General features: G+C 47.0%; 2 protein-coding genes across 2 annotated transcripts; both read left to right on the forward strand.

Annotated features, from left to right (window-relative positions):
- The first annotated feature begins 15795 nt into the window (after window positions 1-15795).
- LOC136544106 (uncharacterized) lies at window positions 15796-16098 on the forward strand. Its single transcript, XM_066536374.1, has one exon. The coding sequence runs from the start codon at window positions 15796-15798 to the stop codon at window positions 16096-16098; it is 303 nt and encodes a 100-aa protein (XP_066392471.1).
- A 1692-nt stretch (window positions 16099-17790) lies between these two features.
- Window positions 17791-18225, forward strand: LOC136544107 (uncharacterized). Its single transcript, XM_066536375.1, has one exon. It carries the CDS (start codon window positions 17791-17793, stop codon window positions 18223-18225), a length of 435 nt encoding a protein of 144 aa, XP_066392472.1.
- The last annotated feature ends 1283 nt before the right edge of the window (window positions 18226-19508 follow it).

Consider the following 19508-nt stretch of genomic DNA (forward strand, 5'->3'; position numbering starts at 1 on the left):
GTCATGGCATGTTTTGGGTTTAAAACACCAGAGGTGTTACAATCTTTCCCCCTAAAAGAAATCTCATCCCAAGATTTAAAGTCATAGGGTAAGTAATGGAAAAGGAAATGTGTCAAGCAAAAACATTCAAAACCTGACTATAAAATAGTTAAGATCCCTTTACAAAACATGATTTGTAACGACACAGCACAACTAACATTATTCTATATTGACGCAAGAAACTCTAGAAACTTTTCTAGCAAGTAATCTTCGGATTCCCAAGTAGCTTGTTCTTCTTCCTCTTCTGGTTCATCATCATCTACTATGATGACACCTGGGTCCATTACATCTGCCTGAGGCTCATGATTTGGATTCAGGAGATTATTCAGCCTATGGACTTCTTCATGTAGATTAGTATAATATTCTTCTAAGTCTTCTACATAGAACTCTAACTCATGAGCTTAGTCTCTAGCTACATCTTCTCTATGCCAAGCTTCATTTCTTCCTTCCACCATATGAACTAACATACGCATGCAGTTCTTATGAGCGGTGGTGCGACACCTCAATTGATCCTATAACTTGCCCACCTGGATGGCATCCAAGGTCCTATCTCTAGTAGCCTGTGCTAATTCCACTGAAAGTCTCTATATCTCAGCCTAGGGATCAGGCCTAGAGCTGCTACTGCTAGCACCATCACTTCTAGGGGCAAGCTGGTGACGAGGAACTCCTTTAGGTCCAACTGACTTATGGGGCGTTACCTTGGTACGAGCCATACTATAGAAAGCAAGATGTCAAAACAGTAAGACGATCTGATAAAAGTCTAAAGAGCAGCAAGGATGGATTACACTACTCAACCCAGACTAAGAGGGAAAGTAAGTAACAAGTGGATTAATTATGATGCATGAATCGTCCATATGAAACTTAAACATCAAAGCTCCTATGGTACATAAACAATAGTTCTTGTTATATAGGGCATAATAAGATTACTACTCCACTATACAAAGCCTTTTTAATCAAATAAGGAATGGCGAGAATGAATTAAGATAAGTCAGAAGCAATTTGGACCAAATTAATAGGTTAAATTTATTTACCCCAAATCATTTTGAAGTTTTGTAAAACCATACTACAAAAACCTTTGTAATGGTCGCTCTGATACCACTCTATGGCAGAACCTCCTAAATTATAGGGCCCACATGCACCTGTCACTGTCCAATGACCTCTGACGACTATGCATATGTTTCCGGTAACTTAAGAAGACTATCGGGTGTCCTCGAAGAACCCCAAATCATCCATGATTTTCCAAGCAGGATCCCATTACAGAGTCATTGCAGTATTACAACAGTTTATTCATTAATATACATCAGAGTGAAATAGCGGAAGTCTTACAATAACTTAGTTTACAAAACAGTTGTTTCAAACCTTACAAACTAAGTATGATTATTATTACAAACCATAGTAGTAGAGTGGCATTAGTAACATAAACATATAACACACAAAGGAAGTGCCCTGCCCAAGGGCCACACATTTACTCGGCATCATCTATTTGAACAACCATCATGCAGCACGGTCCAAGATAGACCTGCCCATGAGGCTCACCTGCAATAAGGGTTAACGAACCCTGAGTACAAAAGTACTCAACAAGACTTAACCAAAATAAAAACTAATAAGACTCAGGAATGCAGGCTCAGGGATTCAAGGTAAGGCTTTAGCAAATAACAAGGTTCTTTTGTGTAAAAGCTCTTTAAAAAGATTCTTTCTTTCAACATATAACCCTTATCAAGATCATATATGAACCTGCCATGATCCGTATTGAGATCATGACCTTCATATCAAACCCTTTCTCAAAACTTCATCAAGTTTCATTTATTAACTACGATGATGAACAGTGAGTTGAGTCTCCATAACCGAGGAGCAACAACGATTCAAACTGATTAAAACCCAGCTGGGGATTCCCAACCACACGACATATGCAGGTCCCTGACCTACATATACCAACCCACCCTCAGATCCTCTAAAACAAGAATGGGTCTGCGCCACCTAAGAATACAGTACTCCACCAATCCAGCCCATTGCCACGTGGGTACACGCTACTCCCGCCATCTCTCCACTCCCAGTGCGCGAGTAGCCATTCTCGTAATAGAATAGCCGAGTTAAGGCTTACCGGAGTTTGTGGCTAATACTACAAAGTCTCAACTCATGCAATTCAACAACGGACGGTTCTTAATCAACACAGGCGGAAAGAACCCGCTCAAAGACCTCCATGTCTTGTGGCTCTCATAGACCGAGTCCGCCCGGTCTAGATTTATTAATCCACATGCTCATATCTCATGATAATGTAAATAACCAGTCATATCCAAGAAAACCATTTATATCTCATAGGTGACCGGTAATCACCCGACTTTTATCGTTCTAAGCATGGCTAAGCATAATTAAGCATTCTCGGATTGAAACAGGTAACAAGGTTGATATGGAAAAACAAGGTTGACAATGCACCAATTAGGTTTCCACTCAACTCCTAATCACTTAATGCAGTATATGAAAGCAAAAGCGATAAAAGTTTATAAAACACAAGGTAGGTTTATATGCATCCGGGGCTTGCCTTGATTGTCGGAAAAGTCAGGTTCCGGGGATGTTCCATAGTTATCAAATCCAACCTCAACATACGGATTAACTTCCTCAACAACTTGATTCACTACCATGTTCTCGCTTTCGTTTACTACACATAGTAACAATGCCATGTTTAATATTATGCGCGATATAAAACATGATGCTTGATGATGGATGCAAAAGTTAATAACTTGAATACAACTTTCCGTCACGGTATAGTTGCAAACCTACGACTAACTAAACCTTTTCATAAACTCAACCCTTACTTTAAGTATCAACAATTATTTTATACCAATGACCCAAGGTCATCACTCAACCCAAAATTCAAACAAAACCTAAGTCATTAAGGTTTACTATTTACTTTTATGAATTAATTATATAATTAAAAATTATGAAATAAATCAACTTCTTCCAAATGAGCTCAATTTTTTTTGTGAAAACTCATCATATGATAACTAAGTGGCAGCACAATTGTCATAATTTTTGGAAAATTATTTAAGCCAAGAAAAATCATGGAAATCCATTTATTAATTAATTTGAGCAATTTTTATCACATTCAAAATGTATTGAAAAATAATATTTAATATTTTTCCTAAATATTTTACATCTCATAGAGGTCACACAAAAATTTTCATAATTTTTGGAGCTCTAAATAAGTCTACACAAAATAAACAAAACACAGCACTATTTAAACAATTCTGAAAAAGAAAAATTTCCATTTCAAATTCAAACCGTCACTGACAGTGGGGTGCTACTTGTCAATGAAGCGACCTGATTTCCATGAAGGAAAATCCACAGAGTCGAAGTGTAATATGGCCGTTGTAGATCATATTACCCAAATTCCAATCGAATACCACATCCATACAACAATAATATCAGAGTACAAATAGTGCGGAATTACATAAATTATTACATCGCCGCATTGGCGGAATCAAAAGTAGCATTCATTCAGAACAGCTTGAAGATGAGATCGCCAAACTCAAGCATAGGAATGAACCCCTCAACCGTCAAACTCCTCAGAACTATACTCCTCAGCAGAACCTGTGTGCCAAAATTTATCAGTACGATTTGTACTGGCCACTCCCACCCTATGAGCATTGCTTTGTGGGAATTGGATGCAAGTTGGATATAATCAAAAGGAACCTATAAGGCTGGGGTTTTCCTATGTTTTAGCATATCAAGTATATAATAATAGTTGGTCAAGTTTTAACACTATTCCCATACACATTCCACCCCATTTCTGTCTAGAGCCAGGTTTTGATCCTGGGATCGATATACCACCATCTCCACACCATCACCATACCATCGCTCAGTGGACAGGCCAACTCCCTCTTGGAACTGTCTCAAGGCCCGTAGCCCCTAGCTACGACCAACACTCTCTCACGGGGGAAGAAGAGAAGGACTCATCTCACTATCTAGTTTATGCGAAACCTAGGAAAGGTCCATAGCCGACAAGTCAGCACATGTATCGATCGATCAACCATACACTCTGCAGAGGTTTTACATAACCACAAGATCTGTCTTCTTCGCTGACCATCATCAACTGGGCTGATTCCGGCCGCTTGTTAGCCTAGGATAATGCCACTCTACCATTTAGCCCTGGTACATCCCAAGTCTAGTCTAGGGCGGCTGAAACTGTGAGTCATGAGCCAGGTCCACAGGGTCTCCATGAAGTCTCGGAAGGGTGTGGGGGAATCCTCCATGCCCTGTATCTCCTTACACTGTCCGCTATCAACCTAGCAGTAGTAGCAATATCCTACCAAGTAGTCCAGCCGTCCCGCACCATATAGGGCGAGTGGTACATAAGGCTTCCCGGTGAATCTAAGTACTAGTAAGTCCTTTGGGATGACCAAGCCAGAATGTCTTCATCAGGGTTTCCATTTACCATGCCACCATAGCACCTCCACCTCGGGCTCCTCCCATCACAGGTTCACACCTAGGGCCACCTCATATACCATTTTACCCACCACAGGTATCCATTCTAGGGGTGCCCAGATAGCACCCCATGGCAAGACTTGCCCCAGGCTCGTTGTATACTCCAACTTGGTCGACACAACTCTCACCCTCCACACACCCAAGTCACACACGTAGCACTCTCCCCATAGTCCAGATAACACCACGCATTAATGTAGTATAAGTGTAGTAGAAGTATAAGCAATGAAATATAGCAGTAAGCGTGTGTCTAGCCTAATAGCAGGGTATGCAGGGGTAAGGTTGCGTCAAGGTAAAGGCCATCAAGTAAGCATACTACCATGCAAGTCCTAGCATAGTGTGAATATAACAATAAAGTAAGCAATAGCAGTTCTATATGAGCCATACATAATAGGTGCTACGAGGTTGGGTGGGATGTGGCACCTTCAATGTAGTTGTCTTTGTACTCCTCATGGTACTCTCGGTCCTCATCTGTCTGGTTCTCCTCCAAGTCTACAAACGATCGCATTATCGTCGCGTTAGCGACGTCTATAGAATAGCACAAAGAGCAATGAAAATTCAAAAGAACTAAATGCACTCAAATATGGGTTCATTGCGTAGGGCTCGATTTTTGATGAATTTTGGTCCTGGTTTCGTATTTTTCCGAGGTCGTATGAATTAGTTATGAATTTCTGAAGTTTAAATCATCTCTGAAAATAATTATGGCTGATTAATTCAGGGCTGACACGTGTCACACTGTGACTGGTCCACGTGGCATGTTGATGCCAGCGTGACGTCAGCATGACATCATCTTCTCGGCTCTGGGCTAACGGGTGGGGTCCTACTGACGTCATCTTCTCGGCTCCGAGTTGACGGGTGGGGTCCTGCTGATGTCAGCATGATGTCATCAACGTCATCGGTTCCGACAGGTGGGACCAGGGGCTCTTGGGTCACTGACATATGGGTCTGGTCAAAGTTAATGCCAAGTCAACGGGTGAGTCAATGGTCAACGGATCTTAGTCACTGACAGGTGGGGCCAGAGCTGCTGTCGTCAGCAGCTGATGTCACCATGACATCATCATGACATCACCTCGGCTATGTTGTTACTGATAGGTGGGACCCGCGTGACATCAGCATGATGTCACCTACTGAGAAGTGGGTCCAGAGTCTCTGTGTCGCTGACATGTGGGTCCGGTCAATCGGTCAATGTTGACCGGTCAATGGTCAACACAGACTGGGTCCCAAACTGGGCCGGTTGGGCCTAGATACGGGCTGGGCTTTGGCCCACCACATGGCATGCTATGGCGTTTCCACGTCATAGCCAAGGGCCTCCATTGGGCTTTGGTCCACAGATCGGCCCACATCGCGTGGCTCATGGTGGATTGGTGTTCACGGTCCATGGACCATAGGCTGGGTCATCGGTGGACCGAGTCTATCCTTCTTCCCTTTGGCCTGGTTCACGTGCACCGAGTGCTTGTGTGTGAGGCCAGCGAGGGGAATTCCTCTGCTTCCTTCCCTGATGTGCTCCCGCCGGTGGCGAGATCACCGATGAGCTCCCACAGCGGCACTAGCATTCAATTGAGGTGGGGGAAAAGCATCGCCAGGCCTCGGCGAGTACGGTAGTGGGGTCAAGGTGGTGGCCAGGGTTTCCTAGGGCTTTGACCATGGTGGTCGGTGGCTCGGCGTGGTGGTGCTCGCCGGCGGTGCATCTAGGGGTAGTTCTAGGGGTCCTGGTGCCCCGTTTTCTTTCAGACGGTTAGCGGGAAGCAAGATGTAGCATCGACAACAACCATAGGACGTGGTGGAGTCCACACGCAGTGGTGGTGCACGGCAGAGCTCCGGCCGAGGTCCAGTGCTCGTGGCCAAGGCACTGCGGCTAGCTAACGGTGTCTTGGTCTATGTGGCTATCCTCCAGGCGTCATGGCAGTTCTATACGACTATGTCCTAGTCCAGCGAGGTGGCCAGGTGCGCATACGGTGGCCGCGCCATGACGGTGGTGTCGTGAGCACGGCAAGCGTGTGCACTGCTATGGCGTCCATGGGCTAGGAGGAGGTCTCAGCAAGGGAACTCACTGAGTGGTGCTGGCGGTGTTTGGTGGTGGTGCGGTGGCGAGGCGCTGCCTAGTGGTGGAAGTCGCGTCATCGGGGTAGGCGCTCAGGGCAGCGCTCTAGGCTCCGGTGATCGACGTCTTTGAGCTCCCTGCTTGCCTCCCTCTTCCGAATTTCCTTCTCGGCCCTCTTCTCTTGGACTGGTGTGGGCAGTTGGGCCACCGAACGGCGGTGGTGGGCTGAGGAATCCCTAAGGCGCTCTGGGTGTCGCTTTATAGCCCCAAGGTCTGAGCTTCACCCATGGCGGACGGGGCGGACGGCAGGTGATGCGCCGATTGCATCGGATGGTATTGCGGGCGTGGGTAGTTGGCGCAGGGGTTGCATGGGCACAGCGCCAAGGGAATAGGGCCAGGTGATTTGCGTGACCCCGGGAGCACGCCTGTCGCTTTTGTCAGGACTCAGTCGGGAGGAGATGCCGGCGTGGGGAGGAAGAAGACACTGTGTCGGGAGTGGCTGACGCATGGGGTTCGGGTGGCAGCGGCAGCAGGTGGGGCAGACGGGCGCGCAGGCATGAGCGACGTACTGGGCCAGCTTGCTGGGCCAGTCGTTCGGTCGCGCGAGTTGGGCCAGGCTGTGTGCGATGCAGGGCTGGTTTGCGGGCCGAGCAGGCCGAGCCGGCTGCGAGGCTTTCTTCTTTTCTTTTCTTTTTCTATTTTATTTTTCTTCTTCTTTGTTTGAATTCAAATTTGATTTGGAGTTTGAATTCAAATCTGGTGTACCTTATTCATTGGATTTTTAGATATGAGGCCCACAACACTCTTTTATATGTATTAGGAACTTTGTTTAGCTATTTTGTTTAACAAAAATAGTGGTAGTTTTGTTATACAACAATAGAAATGGTTTTCATTTTAAGCATTTATTCTTTGGTTTGATTAATAATTACTTTGTAGTTTATTACTTTAAGGAAGTTGCAAAGCAATTGGAAATCCAAATCACAATTTGAGTTGACAATGTATGCATTACTTTATTTGTTAGAATTTAAATAAACATAATTAACAACTGACATGCTATGCTCATGAAATTGTCTAGTTGGGTTACAACTAATGAAAAACCTAGGGTTGACTCCTATAGTTGTCACTCAACATTACATGGGGTTAGAAACAAAAAATTTTGTAGTTGTGATTTTTGGTGTGTGGATTTTGGGTTGTTACATTCAGCACAGTGCCCCGCACTGACCACGGCGGCAAAGCTCGCTGACTGGTGATTTCTCACCGACGACGAGGTCTCCAACGATGGCCAGGGTATCAACATGATCACCACATCAAGGCACGCCTATTGGTGGCACAAATTGCACCAATTACTACACGAGCCAAGCTTGACGCCGGCCATGGTGGACATGGTGGTGTGGCTGCGCTACGCTGGTGAAGTGAGGCCGGTAGCGGTTAAATAAAGCACTTGGGAGGACTCAGTGGCTCACCCCAAACACGCTCAAGCTGAAAGAGGAGCCAGAGGAGCAACAGAGGAGCCGGTCGATGATTGAGGCAGTCACGGTGGCTCAACGGGTGTCGACGACGGCGTTTCGGTGGCTGTGGTGGACGAAAGGATCAATCAACAAGGCACAAAGCATCATGGCAACATGGCGAAGCTAGAACTATGCTGAGCAAGAGCAAAGACGCATCGTAGAGTGCTGGCCACGGTGACGCGCACTTGATGGCGATGCTGCCGGCCGCAAGGAAGAAAGGCAACGCGCGGCGTTTCCCGGTGGAGTCAGGCTTCAAGGACTAGTCAGCTAGGTTCGCAAGGAGCAGGTGAAGCTATGACTGGCTTTGCTGTGACTAGGAAGGCGCTACGGTGATGGCACAAGCTCGACGGAGCAACGACGGCTCGATGGGAAAAGCAGAGGAAGAAAACAGAGGAGAACGGTGACAGCGCCTCAGCTTTATAGCGCGGCCAAGGACACGGAGACGACACGTAGCAGCTTCTCCATGCCAGCACGAAGCCAAAGGCGGTCACAGGCACGACTGGAACGCGGTGGAAGATCACCGACGGTGAGGTGTCGCTCGCGGGTACTGTTCCTGGTAATTACCGAATTGCCACTCGATTTAAATCACAAATTACTCCCAAATTTGCATGGTAACTCAAAAATCTCCAAAAATAAAAGTTGTGTCAAATTCAAAGTTCTACAACTTTGCTTTAACAACCATACCCAAATTATGTCTGCATTTTGAAATGTAAGTTTAAAATCAAAAGGGGACACTTTAAGAACTTATCGCCTTTTCAAATTACTTTAAATTTTATATAACAACTTTGAAAACTCCAAAAACCAATTTTGTACACCTTGACAAGCTCTACACTTTTCCTTTTAGGCTCAACCCCAAAATGTGCTTAGATTTTGAATTAGGTTTCCAGGGTAGAATTTAAATACTGAAAATTAGGGTTTTCGAAATTCCAATTCAACACCAAAGATTTTGAACTTGATTCAATCTATACAAGTCAACACATATAACATAAAAGTAAACTTGTTTTAGTGGATGCATATCAAAGTTTTCACTAACACATGAATGATGTGCATTGCATATGATGACATGACATGTTTTAGGGTTTAAAGCACCAGAGGTGTTACAACCTGCACCCTTCTCTCTCTCCAGCCATCGCCGCCGTCGTCGACACGCCCCCTCGAGGCCTTCCTGGACGCTACGCTCCCCTTCGGATGACTTGTGGTGAGCTTCTCCACCTCCCCGTGCCCCCATTTCGGTAGTTGACGCCCTGAAATGTCATACTGGCGAGTTCTTGAGTTGCCGACAATGGCGCCGCCATCGTGAGCCTCTTCCCCGACGGCCCGCTGCCCTGCACCCACCTGCACCGTCGGATCCTGGGTGGATGGCCAGGATTAGAACGTAACGGTCCGGTCCACCGGGACCCGTGGACTCGATCCACCGCGCTGCGTCAGCGTGCGCCCATACCCACGTGGAGCACCGCACCAACCAATGACTGCCACGTGGCGTCCAGTCAGCAGCCACAGTCAAACCGCAGTCAAAGCCGCGCCCATTTTTTGCAGAATAGCCCCCCTATTTTCGGTGAATCAACCCGCAATCCAAATCAGTTCAAAATAATTTCTTTTAGGTCCTGTTTTCTTCTGTTTTAGCCTCTATAGTTTTGAGTATTAGTGCCCACAGTCCAGTTAGCATTTAAAATTCATAATTAATTAGTTTAAATTCAAATTTAAGTTTAATTAATTACAGAAATGCCACAAAACCTTATTTCATGCATAACTTTTGTGTTTAAGTCCGATTTAACCCGTTCGAATTGCGTTTGGACCGTATTTACATTTTCTACATGTTTATACAACTGTTAGGCATGTTTTCAACACTTGAAATTCATGGGTAGATTTGATCTATTATTTAATTATATGAAAACTTGTTTAAATCATAACTTATTCATTTTAACTCTGAAATAGTTCATTCAAGTTGCGTTAGATTCGTAGCGGCGAGATGTACGCATTAATAATAGTGTTTACTATATTGTTACTTCTGAAATAACGTGGTTTAAATCATATCTTGATTAATGATTATGTAACTAGATTTTATAAACAAAATATGATTTGTTCTTCTTTTGTTTTATAATTCAAACCTAAGAATTGACTTAATTTAATCTACATTATTTATAAAATATATTTTATATATGAATTCATATGGTTAACATAAATGAAGCCTATAGTTACTTTTCCACGTATAAAGCAAATCACTAAGTAGTTGTAACTTTTTAACCGTAGCTCCGATTAGCGTGCCTCTCGCGACTGTGTGTTCGTGGCGATGCGTAGAATCGTATTTCAATCTCTTTTACTTATTTTTCTATGATTGATGTACTGTTCTGATATAGATGCTATTGTATGCTATGCATGTATGTGTATGGATGTTTGTGTGGTGTTCTATGATTACGTCCAGTCGGTGAGAGATACGTGGTGATCTAGAAGAAGAAGAAGGACGTTGAAGATTAAAGCTTACCGAAGGATCGGTGTGTAAGGCAAGTATAGCATGGGACCATCCTTGTTACCTATTCACATTTAATCACTTAATTCATATTGCATGTGTCTACCTTGATGCCAATAAGGATATCCTAGATATTTGATATCTTGTACCTTGATACCTTTGGGATATTGCATTGGGTAGTTTTTGCTAGTGCTTAATCAAAACCATGATCTTTTAACTTGACTAATGGTATATGCAATAAACATTAAAACATGAATTTTTAGCAACATGGAAATAGGGGGCTGGAGTGTTTAGCTACTTTCTAAATGCTTTAGATTCCTCTCCCTAAGGACTTATCTGTAAGCGATCATCTGGGACTTACAGTATAGCTGTGAGGGCCATATGGCTCTGGCGTTACCTTAGTATGAGAATCTTTTCTAGCTTGTTAGTGGTTACCTTTAAGGCACATGGTATGTTTCCTTTGCTGCTGGGAAGTGTGTACCGTGCTGCGATGCCCACGTGTGCCACTCCTAGAGATGGCCACATACGCCTTGCGGCCCTAACTTGTTAAACGAATTCTTTGAAAGGCTTTATAGTGAACTCTGCCGACCTTCCTTGGAAGTGGGTCAAGAGATTAGCTACCTTGGGCGAAAGGGTAAATCATGATTCACAGTGAACATTTACAACCTCTATAGAGTATAAAACTGTTATAACAGCCGTGCTCACGGACACAAGCGGCCTTGGACCCTTATGGAATAGAGATGATCACTAATGGATAATGATGATGCTAATAATTGATTGTTTATGCTATACATTATTCATGTTTACTTGATCATGTGTTTGTGGGAATAATAAATTCTTTGCCACTCAATTGCTTAAAAAGATGACCTATTAAAGCTAATCGCAGTAAACCAGTGACAGCCTTTTGAGCCTCATGAGCCCCATGATATAATTGTTAAGTATGACATGTACTTACGCTTGTTTTACTTTTCTATACATTGGATAAAAATCCTAGATGGGTACCAGATTGTTGGTTTGGAGGAGTTAGGCTTGAGGTCAACTAGTCAGTCATCCTTGTGGATTTGGAGTCTTCGCCTGAAGATCGGAGTCAACTTTCTGCTATCTATACTCTGAGGTTATTTTCCTTTTACTAATACGTTATGTAATAAGTATTGTCTCTTGATATTACCCTTATTTGTGGCTATATGTGAGATTTGACTTTCTAGGCTCATATATAGTGTGTATCTAGTTTTGTCTTTAAAACCGGGTGCTACAATAAGGCGGGCAGGGACCCCCCTCTAAACTCACGCAATATCATATGATAGCTAATACAAACCAACAAACCACAGGAGTAAGGTATTACATCATACTAATGGCCTGAACCTGTCTAACTCGTGTGTCTCTATTGCCTTCTTATTCTTGATCTCACGCTCCTCTACCGATCAATCTACCTTCGTGGGATACCCCTTGGAGGACTGCCGATGATATTCTATTGACACTCCACCTCACCCAATGTTTGATGGCTAGCACCACCTCTCCTGATGTCTGAGGGCTGGCTTCACGTCGCTCAACGTCTAGGGGCTAGCTCTGTGTCACCCGATGTCTGTATGTGACTCCTTTATAATGACATGTGCAGATAAAGTAGGGCGCTCAAGTCAACCATAATACTGAGGACTGTACCCTGCACTCTTGTAGGAAAGTACCATCAGGCCATGCTAGAAGGGTGCTTTGCGACCTTCCAGGCATGTTAGAGCCCAAACAGTGTTGTAGGCGCCGACGTTTGCCTTACAGTGTTGTGGGTGCCATCATTTGCCCTTAGGCATGGATCCTTATAGAAGCTCATGACAATCACTATGGTCCAGAAGGAAACTCGCATCATCCACAGTAATGGACATGTAGTCACTATGTTGCCTACTACCTGTATGGCCATTGATCAGCACCCTGGTCTGCCACGGCACCTGCTGGGGCAGGTTGGAACGTGACAACTCACTGACAATGCTAGGACATGGCATCATCAGTAGATAGACGCCCAACGTGGCCCTGTTAGGGTTAGCGAACATGCGCCCAGCATGGAGCTATCCTTGTCACCGCCTGCCATGTCAGCGGGGCCCGCACAAAGGAAAAGGAAGACCCAGCGTCCTTGAAGGACTTCCTTTGCCTCTGGTTTTCCTCTTTTCTCCCATCTGTAATCCCTGCTCTCTCTTGGCCTATAAAAGGGAAAGTAGGGCACTCCACTAAGGGGATTGATTCATCGCATCACATACCACACCACATCACAGCAGAACCATGAGCATCGAACCTTGAACACATAGCTAAGCAGCGACCAAGCTCTCGGCATCTATTCGATCTTTCCATTAGAGACTTGGGACCTATCCCTCTCTCGCATATTTGTAACCCCTACTATGAACTTTTTAGTGCTAATAACATGAGCAGCCACCACAAACTGGATGTAGGGACATTCTACCCAAACTAGTATAAACCTTGTATATTTTTAGCATACCATCCAGGCTAGATGCGCAATAACACAAATTTACTCATTGGTGTTTACTCAAAACTCCAACAGTTGGTGTACTAGGTGGGGGGCTTTGCGCGTCCCGACATTAACATCAGGCCATAGATGGCTAGTCACGGCATCAGCTAGGTCCCGGGCGCACACGTGTGCTTCGGGGACCTAGACTTCATTATCATGGTGGAGGGAGAGCTGGCGTGGGTGCCCGTTGTTGTTCAACCCTTCCACTCCACCGGCCTTAACACAATCACCAAGATGCTTGAGGAGCTGTGGCTGCATGTGCTAGAGGCCCACGCCCCTAGAAGCGGCCAGCTCCTCGACTTGGACTATGGAAGGTTGGAGCATTAGCTCGGCATCCTCCTAGGACCCCAACCATCCCAAGAGAACCTATGCCACCTCACCTTCTCGTTGGCCAATGTCATGGCACAACTTACCAGGAGAGAGCCATTCTCCCCAAAATACCTCATCTAGAGCACGCCAACAGTGCTACCATTCAGTCTCTACAATGTCGCAGAGACCGTTGCCCACCTTGTAGTGCAGTGCATGGTCCCATCCCCCATGAACAACGAGTTTGTATGGGTGATCAAACACATCATGGAGTCTTTCCATGACCTCCTCGTAGAGGAGCTAGAGTCACCCTCCGGCTCTGACTCTAGCAGGGGAAGCCATCACCCCTATTGTGAATGCTTCATGATAGGTACCCCTAAGGGACACGTTGAAGGCATACACGAGGAGGAGGCTACCCTGGCGAATGACCTCAATAATGAGGCCGAGGGGGAGACAGCAGCGCTACCTCGCATGTGGGAGGAGCAGCTAAAAGCCCAACACCAAGAGATCGAGGAAGCATGACTCCAGCTCGAGTAGGAATGCATGGAGCTCGATCAGGAGATTGAGCGCATGGAGATGGTGGGCGCGCATGTGCCATGGCCCACGATGTAAACCAGAAGATCATTGCTGATGAAGAAGACCTCTCTCGCTTCGCCTAGGCGAGCCAGAACATCACCGCTGCAGCCTTGCTCTAGGGTCTTCTAGATTCTGCTACACCCTAGGATCGTCGGGCCCACCACAAGATTCGCAAGTTGCTCGAGCGTGCAGTGGTGCAGTAGGCTGAGAGCTCGTTGTCTTGGCGATGTGAGCTCGACACCAGCTAGCACACACCCTTGGAGCACCCTGGCAGGGACATGTCAGTCCACTAGGAGCCATAAGGAAGTAGGCAGCACATAGCGGTCCTAGTGCGTCAGCATCTCGGCCACAACCATGATGCATGCAACACCCTCGATGCCCGCAGATGTGCCTATGATGACCCGTGAGAGGGGGCTAGCTATGTCTATCACCCTTGTCATGGTGGATGCTACGACAGCAGCGAGGACAGAAGCCTGAGACTTGGCCTCCTAGGGCCTTAGGCCTTCAGTCAACACATCCTCAACGCTGCCTTCCCATCAAGGTACCGACCATCAACCAATATCTCGAAGTACTCTAGGGAAACAAACCTTGGACTATGGCTCAAGGACTATCAGCTTGCCTGCCAAGCTGGTGGTGCAGATAATAACGACTTCATTATCTGCAACCTTCCATTGTTCTTGGCTGATTCGGCAAGAACATGGTTGGAACACTTCCTGTTCAACAGAATCCAAAGTTGGGCAGACATCTTCGTGGGAAACTTCCAGGGCACATACAAGCACCCTAGGAACCCGTGGAACCTTAAGAACTACCGATAGAAGGCTAGAGAAACCCTCCGTAGGTACATCCGGCGCTTCTCCTGGCAATGCAATGAGCTACCTAACATCGCGAACGCCAACATTATAGGAGCTTTCCTATCTAGGACCACCTGCAAGTTCCTAGTTCACAAGCTAGGACACAAGGGCCCATGAACCACCAAGGAACTCCTTGACAGCGCCACCAGCCATGCCTCAGGCGAGGAAGCGGTTGGAGCGATGTTTGACCATCTCAAGGGCAAGGCGTGGTAGGATGAGGACACTAGTGAAGGAGCCTCCAATCATCCTACCAAGAAGAAGAAAAAGCAATGGCATGAGGGCTCATTCGTGGCTGCCGCTGACCGTAGGGGTGGTTGGAAGCCCACGGAGGGCACTCTAAACCACTTTGAAAAACTACTTGAGGGGCCATGCCCGAACCATGCCTTCCCCATCAAGCATCTTTACAAGGACTGTGGCCTCATGAAGCTGTTCTTGTCTGGAGGCTCCAACAAAGGGGAGCACGAGAAGGACTGCAACCCTACCATGGATGATGCTGAGAGGAAGGAAGGCAGCTTCCCAATGCCAGATGGCTGCCTTATGATTTTTGGAGGATCGACGCCTATGACTCCAAGCGCCGCTAGAAGGTTGCATGCTGTGAGGTCTATACGACCGAACCGGCCACACCTACCTTCCTCCGGTGGTCAGAGTCCGCTATAACCTTCGATCGGACTGACCACTCGGAGAGCGTCCTATAGCCAGGGAGATACCCGCTCATGGTTGACCAGATTATCAGCATGAAGCGGCTCACCAAGGTACGGATGGATGGAGGCAGCGACCTCAACATCATGTATGCCGAGACACTCGATGGTATGGGCATCGACCGAGTGCGCATCTGGTCAACCAGAGTACCTTTCCATGGCATCGTGCCTAGAAAGCAGGCCATGCCGCTTGGGTAGATCAATCTACCCATCACCTTTGGGGGTCCATCCAACTATAGGATGAAGACCGTCACCTTCGAAGTGGTGGGGTTCCATGGAACTTACCATGCCATCCTAGGATGACCATTCTACGTGAAGTTCATGGCCATTCCCAACTACACCGACCTCAAGCTTAAGATGTCGGGCCCTAGCAAGGTCATCACCATCGGCACCTCCTTCCAGCATGTCTACGAGTGCGAGGTCAAGTGCTGCAATCACGCCGCGGCAATCATCGCCTCCAGAGAGCTCGTGACCCTCAGAAAAGAGGTCACCGAAGAAGTGCCCGACCCCAAGAAGTCGACCGAGTCTTTCGAGCTAGCGGAGGGCTCCAAGAAGGTCCTCATAGATCCTGGCAGCCCCAAGGGCAAGGTGGTGTGCATTGGCACCACACTTTCCCCTAAATAGGAAAGCGCACTCATCGACTTCCTCCGCGCCAACAAAGACATCTTTGCATGGAAACCCTTAGACATGCTAGGCATTCCAAGGGAAGTGGTCGAGCACACCTTGAAGATCTGCCCAGGCTCCAAGCCAGTGAGATAGCGCCTGTGTTGCTTCGACGAGGGGAAACACAGGACCATTGGTGAGGAGATCGCAAAGCTTTTGGTAGCTGGATTCATCAAGGAAGCGTACCACCCGGAGTTGTTGGCCAATCCTATTCTTGTACGAAAGAAATGTGGGAAATGGAGGATGTGTGTTGACTACACGGGTCTCAACAAGGCATGCCCAAAGGATTCATTTCCTTTGCCATGCATAGACTAAATAGTCAACTCAACCTCAGGGTGTGAAACCCTCTGCTTTCTTGATGCGTACTCTGGGTACCATCAAATCGTGATGAAAGAGTCTGACTAGCTCACGATGTCTTTCATCACCCCCTTCGGATCATTCTGCTATGTCACAATGCTGTTCGGTCTGAAGAACGCTAGGGCTACATACCAGCGTTGTATGCTCAAGTTTTTTGGGGACCTCATCGGGTGAACCATTGAGGCCTACATTGACACATCATGGTCAAGTCCAAATGGGCTCACCACCTTGTAGCTGATCTTGAGCAGACCTTTGTAAAACTCTGAGCAAACGGCATCAAACTCAATCCAGAGAAGTGCATTTTTGGGGTCCTGAGGGGCATGCTACTTGGTTTCATCATCTCCGAGCGTGGCATCGAAGCCAACTCAGAGAAGATCTCAGCCATTACAAGGATGGGCCTGATTTTAAATATGAAGGGGGTACAATGAGTTACAAGGTGCCTCGCTGCACTCAACCGCTTCATATCACACCTCGGCAAATGAGGTCTCTCCCTTTTATCTACTTCTAAAGAAGGCCGACCACTTCAAATGGACGTCCGAGGCCCAAGAGGCACTTGACACGCTCAAGCAGCTTCTGATGAAGGCTTCGATCCTAGTTCCTCCTACCGATGAAGAACCCCTTCTACTCTACATCATGGCCACCACGCAGGTGGTCAGCGCTGCCCTAGTAGTGGAGCGAGAGGAAGAGGGGCATGCCCTCAAAGTACAGCGCCCTGTGTACTTCATTAGTGAGGTCCTATCCAACTCTAAAGCCTGCTATCCCCAAATCTAGAAACTCCTGTACGTTGTCCTCATCACCAAGAGGAAGCTATGCCACTACTTTGAGTCACATCTGGTGATAGTCGTGACGTCCTTCCCCCTCGATGAGGTCATCCAAAACCAGGATGCCATAGGAAGAGTCACAAAGTGGGCACTCGAGTTGATGGGTCAGGGCTTTACGTATGCCTCCTAGACAGCCATCAAATCCTAGGTATTGGCTGATTTTGTGGCAGAGTGGACCAAGGTCCAAATGCCACCAATGGTCATCGACGAAGAGTACTGGACGATGTACTTCGATGGATCGCTGATGAAGAAGGGCATCGACGTGGGGCTAGTCTTCATGTCACCCCTCGGGGTACACATGAGGTACATGATTCGCCTCCATTTTCTATCCTCCAACAATGTGGATGAATATGAAGTACTCATCAATAGCCTGCGTATCACCATCGAGTTGGGCATCCGATGCCTTGATGTTTGGGGCAACTCCTAGCTAGTCATTGACCAAGTCATGAAGGAATCAAGCTACCACGACACCAAGATGGCTGCATACTGCCGAGAAGTCTACCAGCTAGAGGACAAGTTCAATGGCCTCAAGCTCAACCACATCCCAAGGCGCCTCAACGAGGCGGCCGACGCACTAGAAAAGGTAGCATCTGACCAGGAACTGGTGCCAATAGGTGTCTTCGCCAGCGACCAACACAAGCCCTCGGTTCGCTATAAGGGGTTAGAACAAGACGGTGATGGTCTACCCGTTCTAGGATCAGGGGCTGACCAACCGTTGGCTCCATCCAGCCCCAAAGTCATGGAGCTTGAAGAGGACCCAGCGATAGAGCCTGACCCTCTGGTCGACTGGAGTATGCCTTACCTCGACTACCTCCTCTATGATACGCTATCAACGAACAAGATGGAGGCCCGATGGCTCACACATCATGCCAAGTCCTTTGTTCTTGTGGAGAGCGAACTATACAAGTGAAGTCACACCAGAATCCTACAGCGCTGCATCCCTATCAAATGGGGTAACCATTTGTTGAGCGATATCCAATGTGGGGTCTACGGTCACCATGCCACACCTAGAACCCTGGTCGGAAACATGTTCCAATAGGGCTTCTACTGGCCTACTGTGGTAGCCGACACCGAGTAGATCATACTCATCTACGAAGGGTGCGAGTACTATGCTCGGTAGACTCACCTACTGGCCCAAGCACTCTAGACAATCCCCATCACCTAGCCATTCGTGGTTTGGGGGCTCGATCTGGTTGGACCTCTCAAAAAAGCACCTGGGGGCTACACCCACTTGCTTGTCACCATAGACAAGTTCACAAAGTGGATAGAGGCTCGGTCGATCTCCGCGATCAAATCTGAGCAGGCCGTGCTGTTCTTCCTCGACATCATCCATCGCTTTAGAGTCCCGAACTCCATCATCATGGACAACGGCACAAAGTTCACTAGGAAGAAGTTCCTCTGATTTTGTGATGAATATCACATCTGCATCGAATGGGCCTCTGTAGTGCACCCCCGAATGAACAGGTAGGTAGAATGCACAAATGGCATGGTCCTATAGGGCCTCAAGCCTAGAATTTTTAACCGGTTGATCAAATTTGGTGCGAGATGGGTCACCAAGCTTCCTGCGATGCTCTGGAGTCTGAGGACGACCCCTAGTTGGGGCATCAGCTGCACACCATTCTTCATGGTATATGGTTCCAAAGCCATCCTCCTAACCGGCCTTAACTACGAAGCACCAAGGGTCAGGGCGTACGATGAACAAGGAGCCGAGACATCCCTCGAGGATGCCACGGACTAGCTAGACGAAGCACACGATATTGCCCTCCTCTACTCGGCCAAGTACCAGCATGCGTTACGATGATACCACAACCGTCGAGTATAGGGTCGGGCCTTTAATGTCAGAGACCTAGTTCTTCGCCTTGTCTAGAGCAACAAGGACTGTCACAAACTCTCCCCGCCATAGGAGGGACCATACATCATCGTGGAGCTGCTCTGGCCAGGCGCCTACAAGCTGAAGACCATCGACGACGAGGTCTTTGCCAATGCCTAGAACATCAAGCAGCTACATCACTTTTACCATTAATAAACATGCAATTTCTCTTATCAGTTTTGTTATCCAAGTCCTTGATTTTTAGTGACATCTGACCACAGCAACGGCAAGGGGTCGGATCTCACTCAAGGGCTAATATGAGCATATCTATCCAGCAAACATTCTCTGTGCCTGCCCCTCTTTTTACATTAGGACCTAGGAGC

Source organism: Miscanthus floridulus, chromosome 3 (assembly GCF_019320115.1).
Source record: "Miscanthus floridulus cultivar M001 chromosome 3, ASM1932011v1, whole genome shotgun sequence".
NCBI classification, from domain to species: domain Eukaryota; kingdom Viridiplantae; phylum Streptophyta; class Magnoliopsida; order Poales; family Poaceae; genus Miscanthus; species Miscanthus floridulus.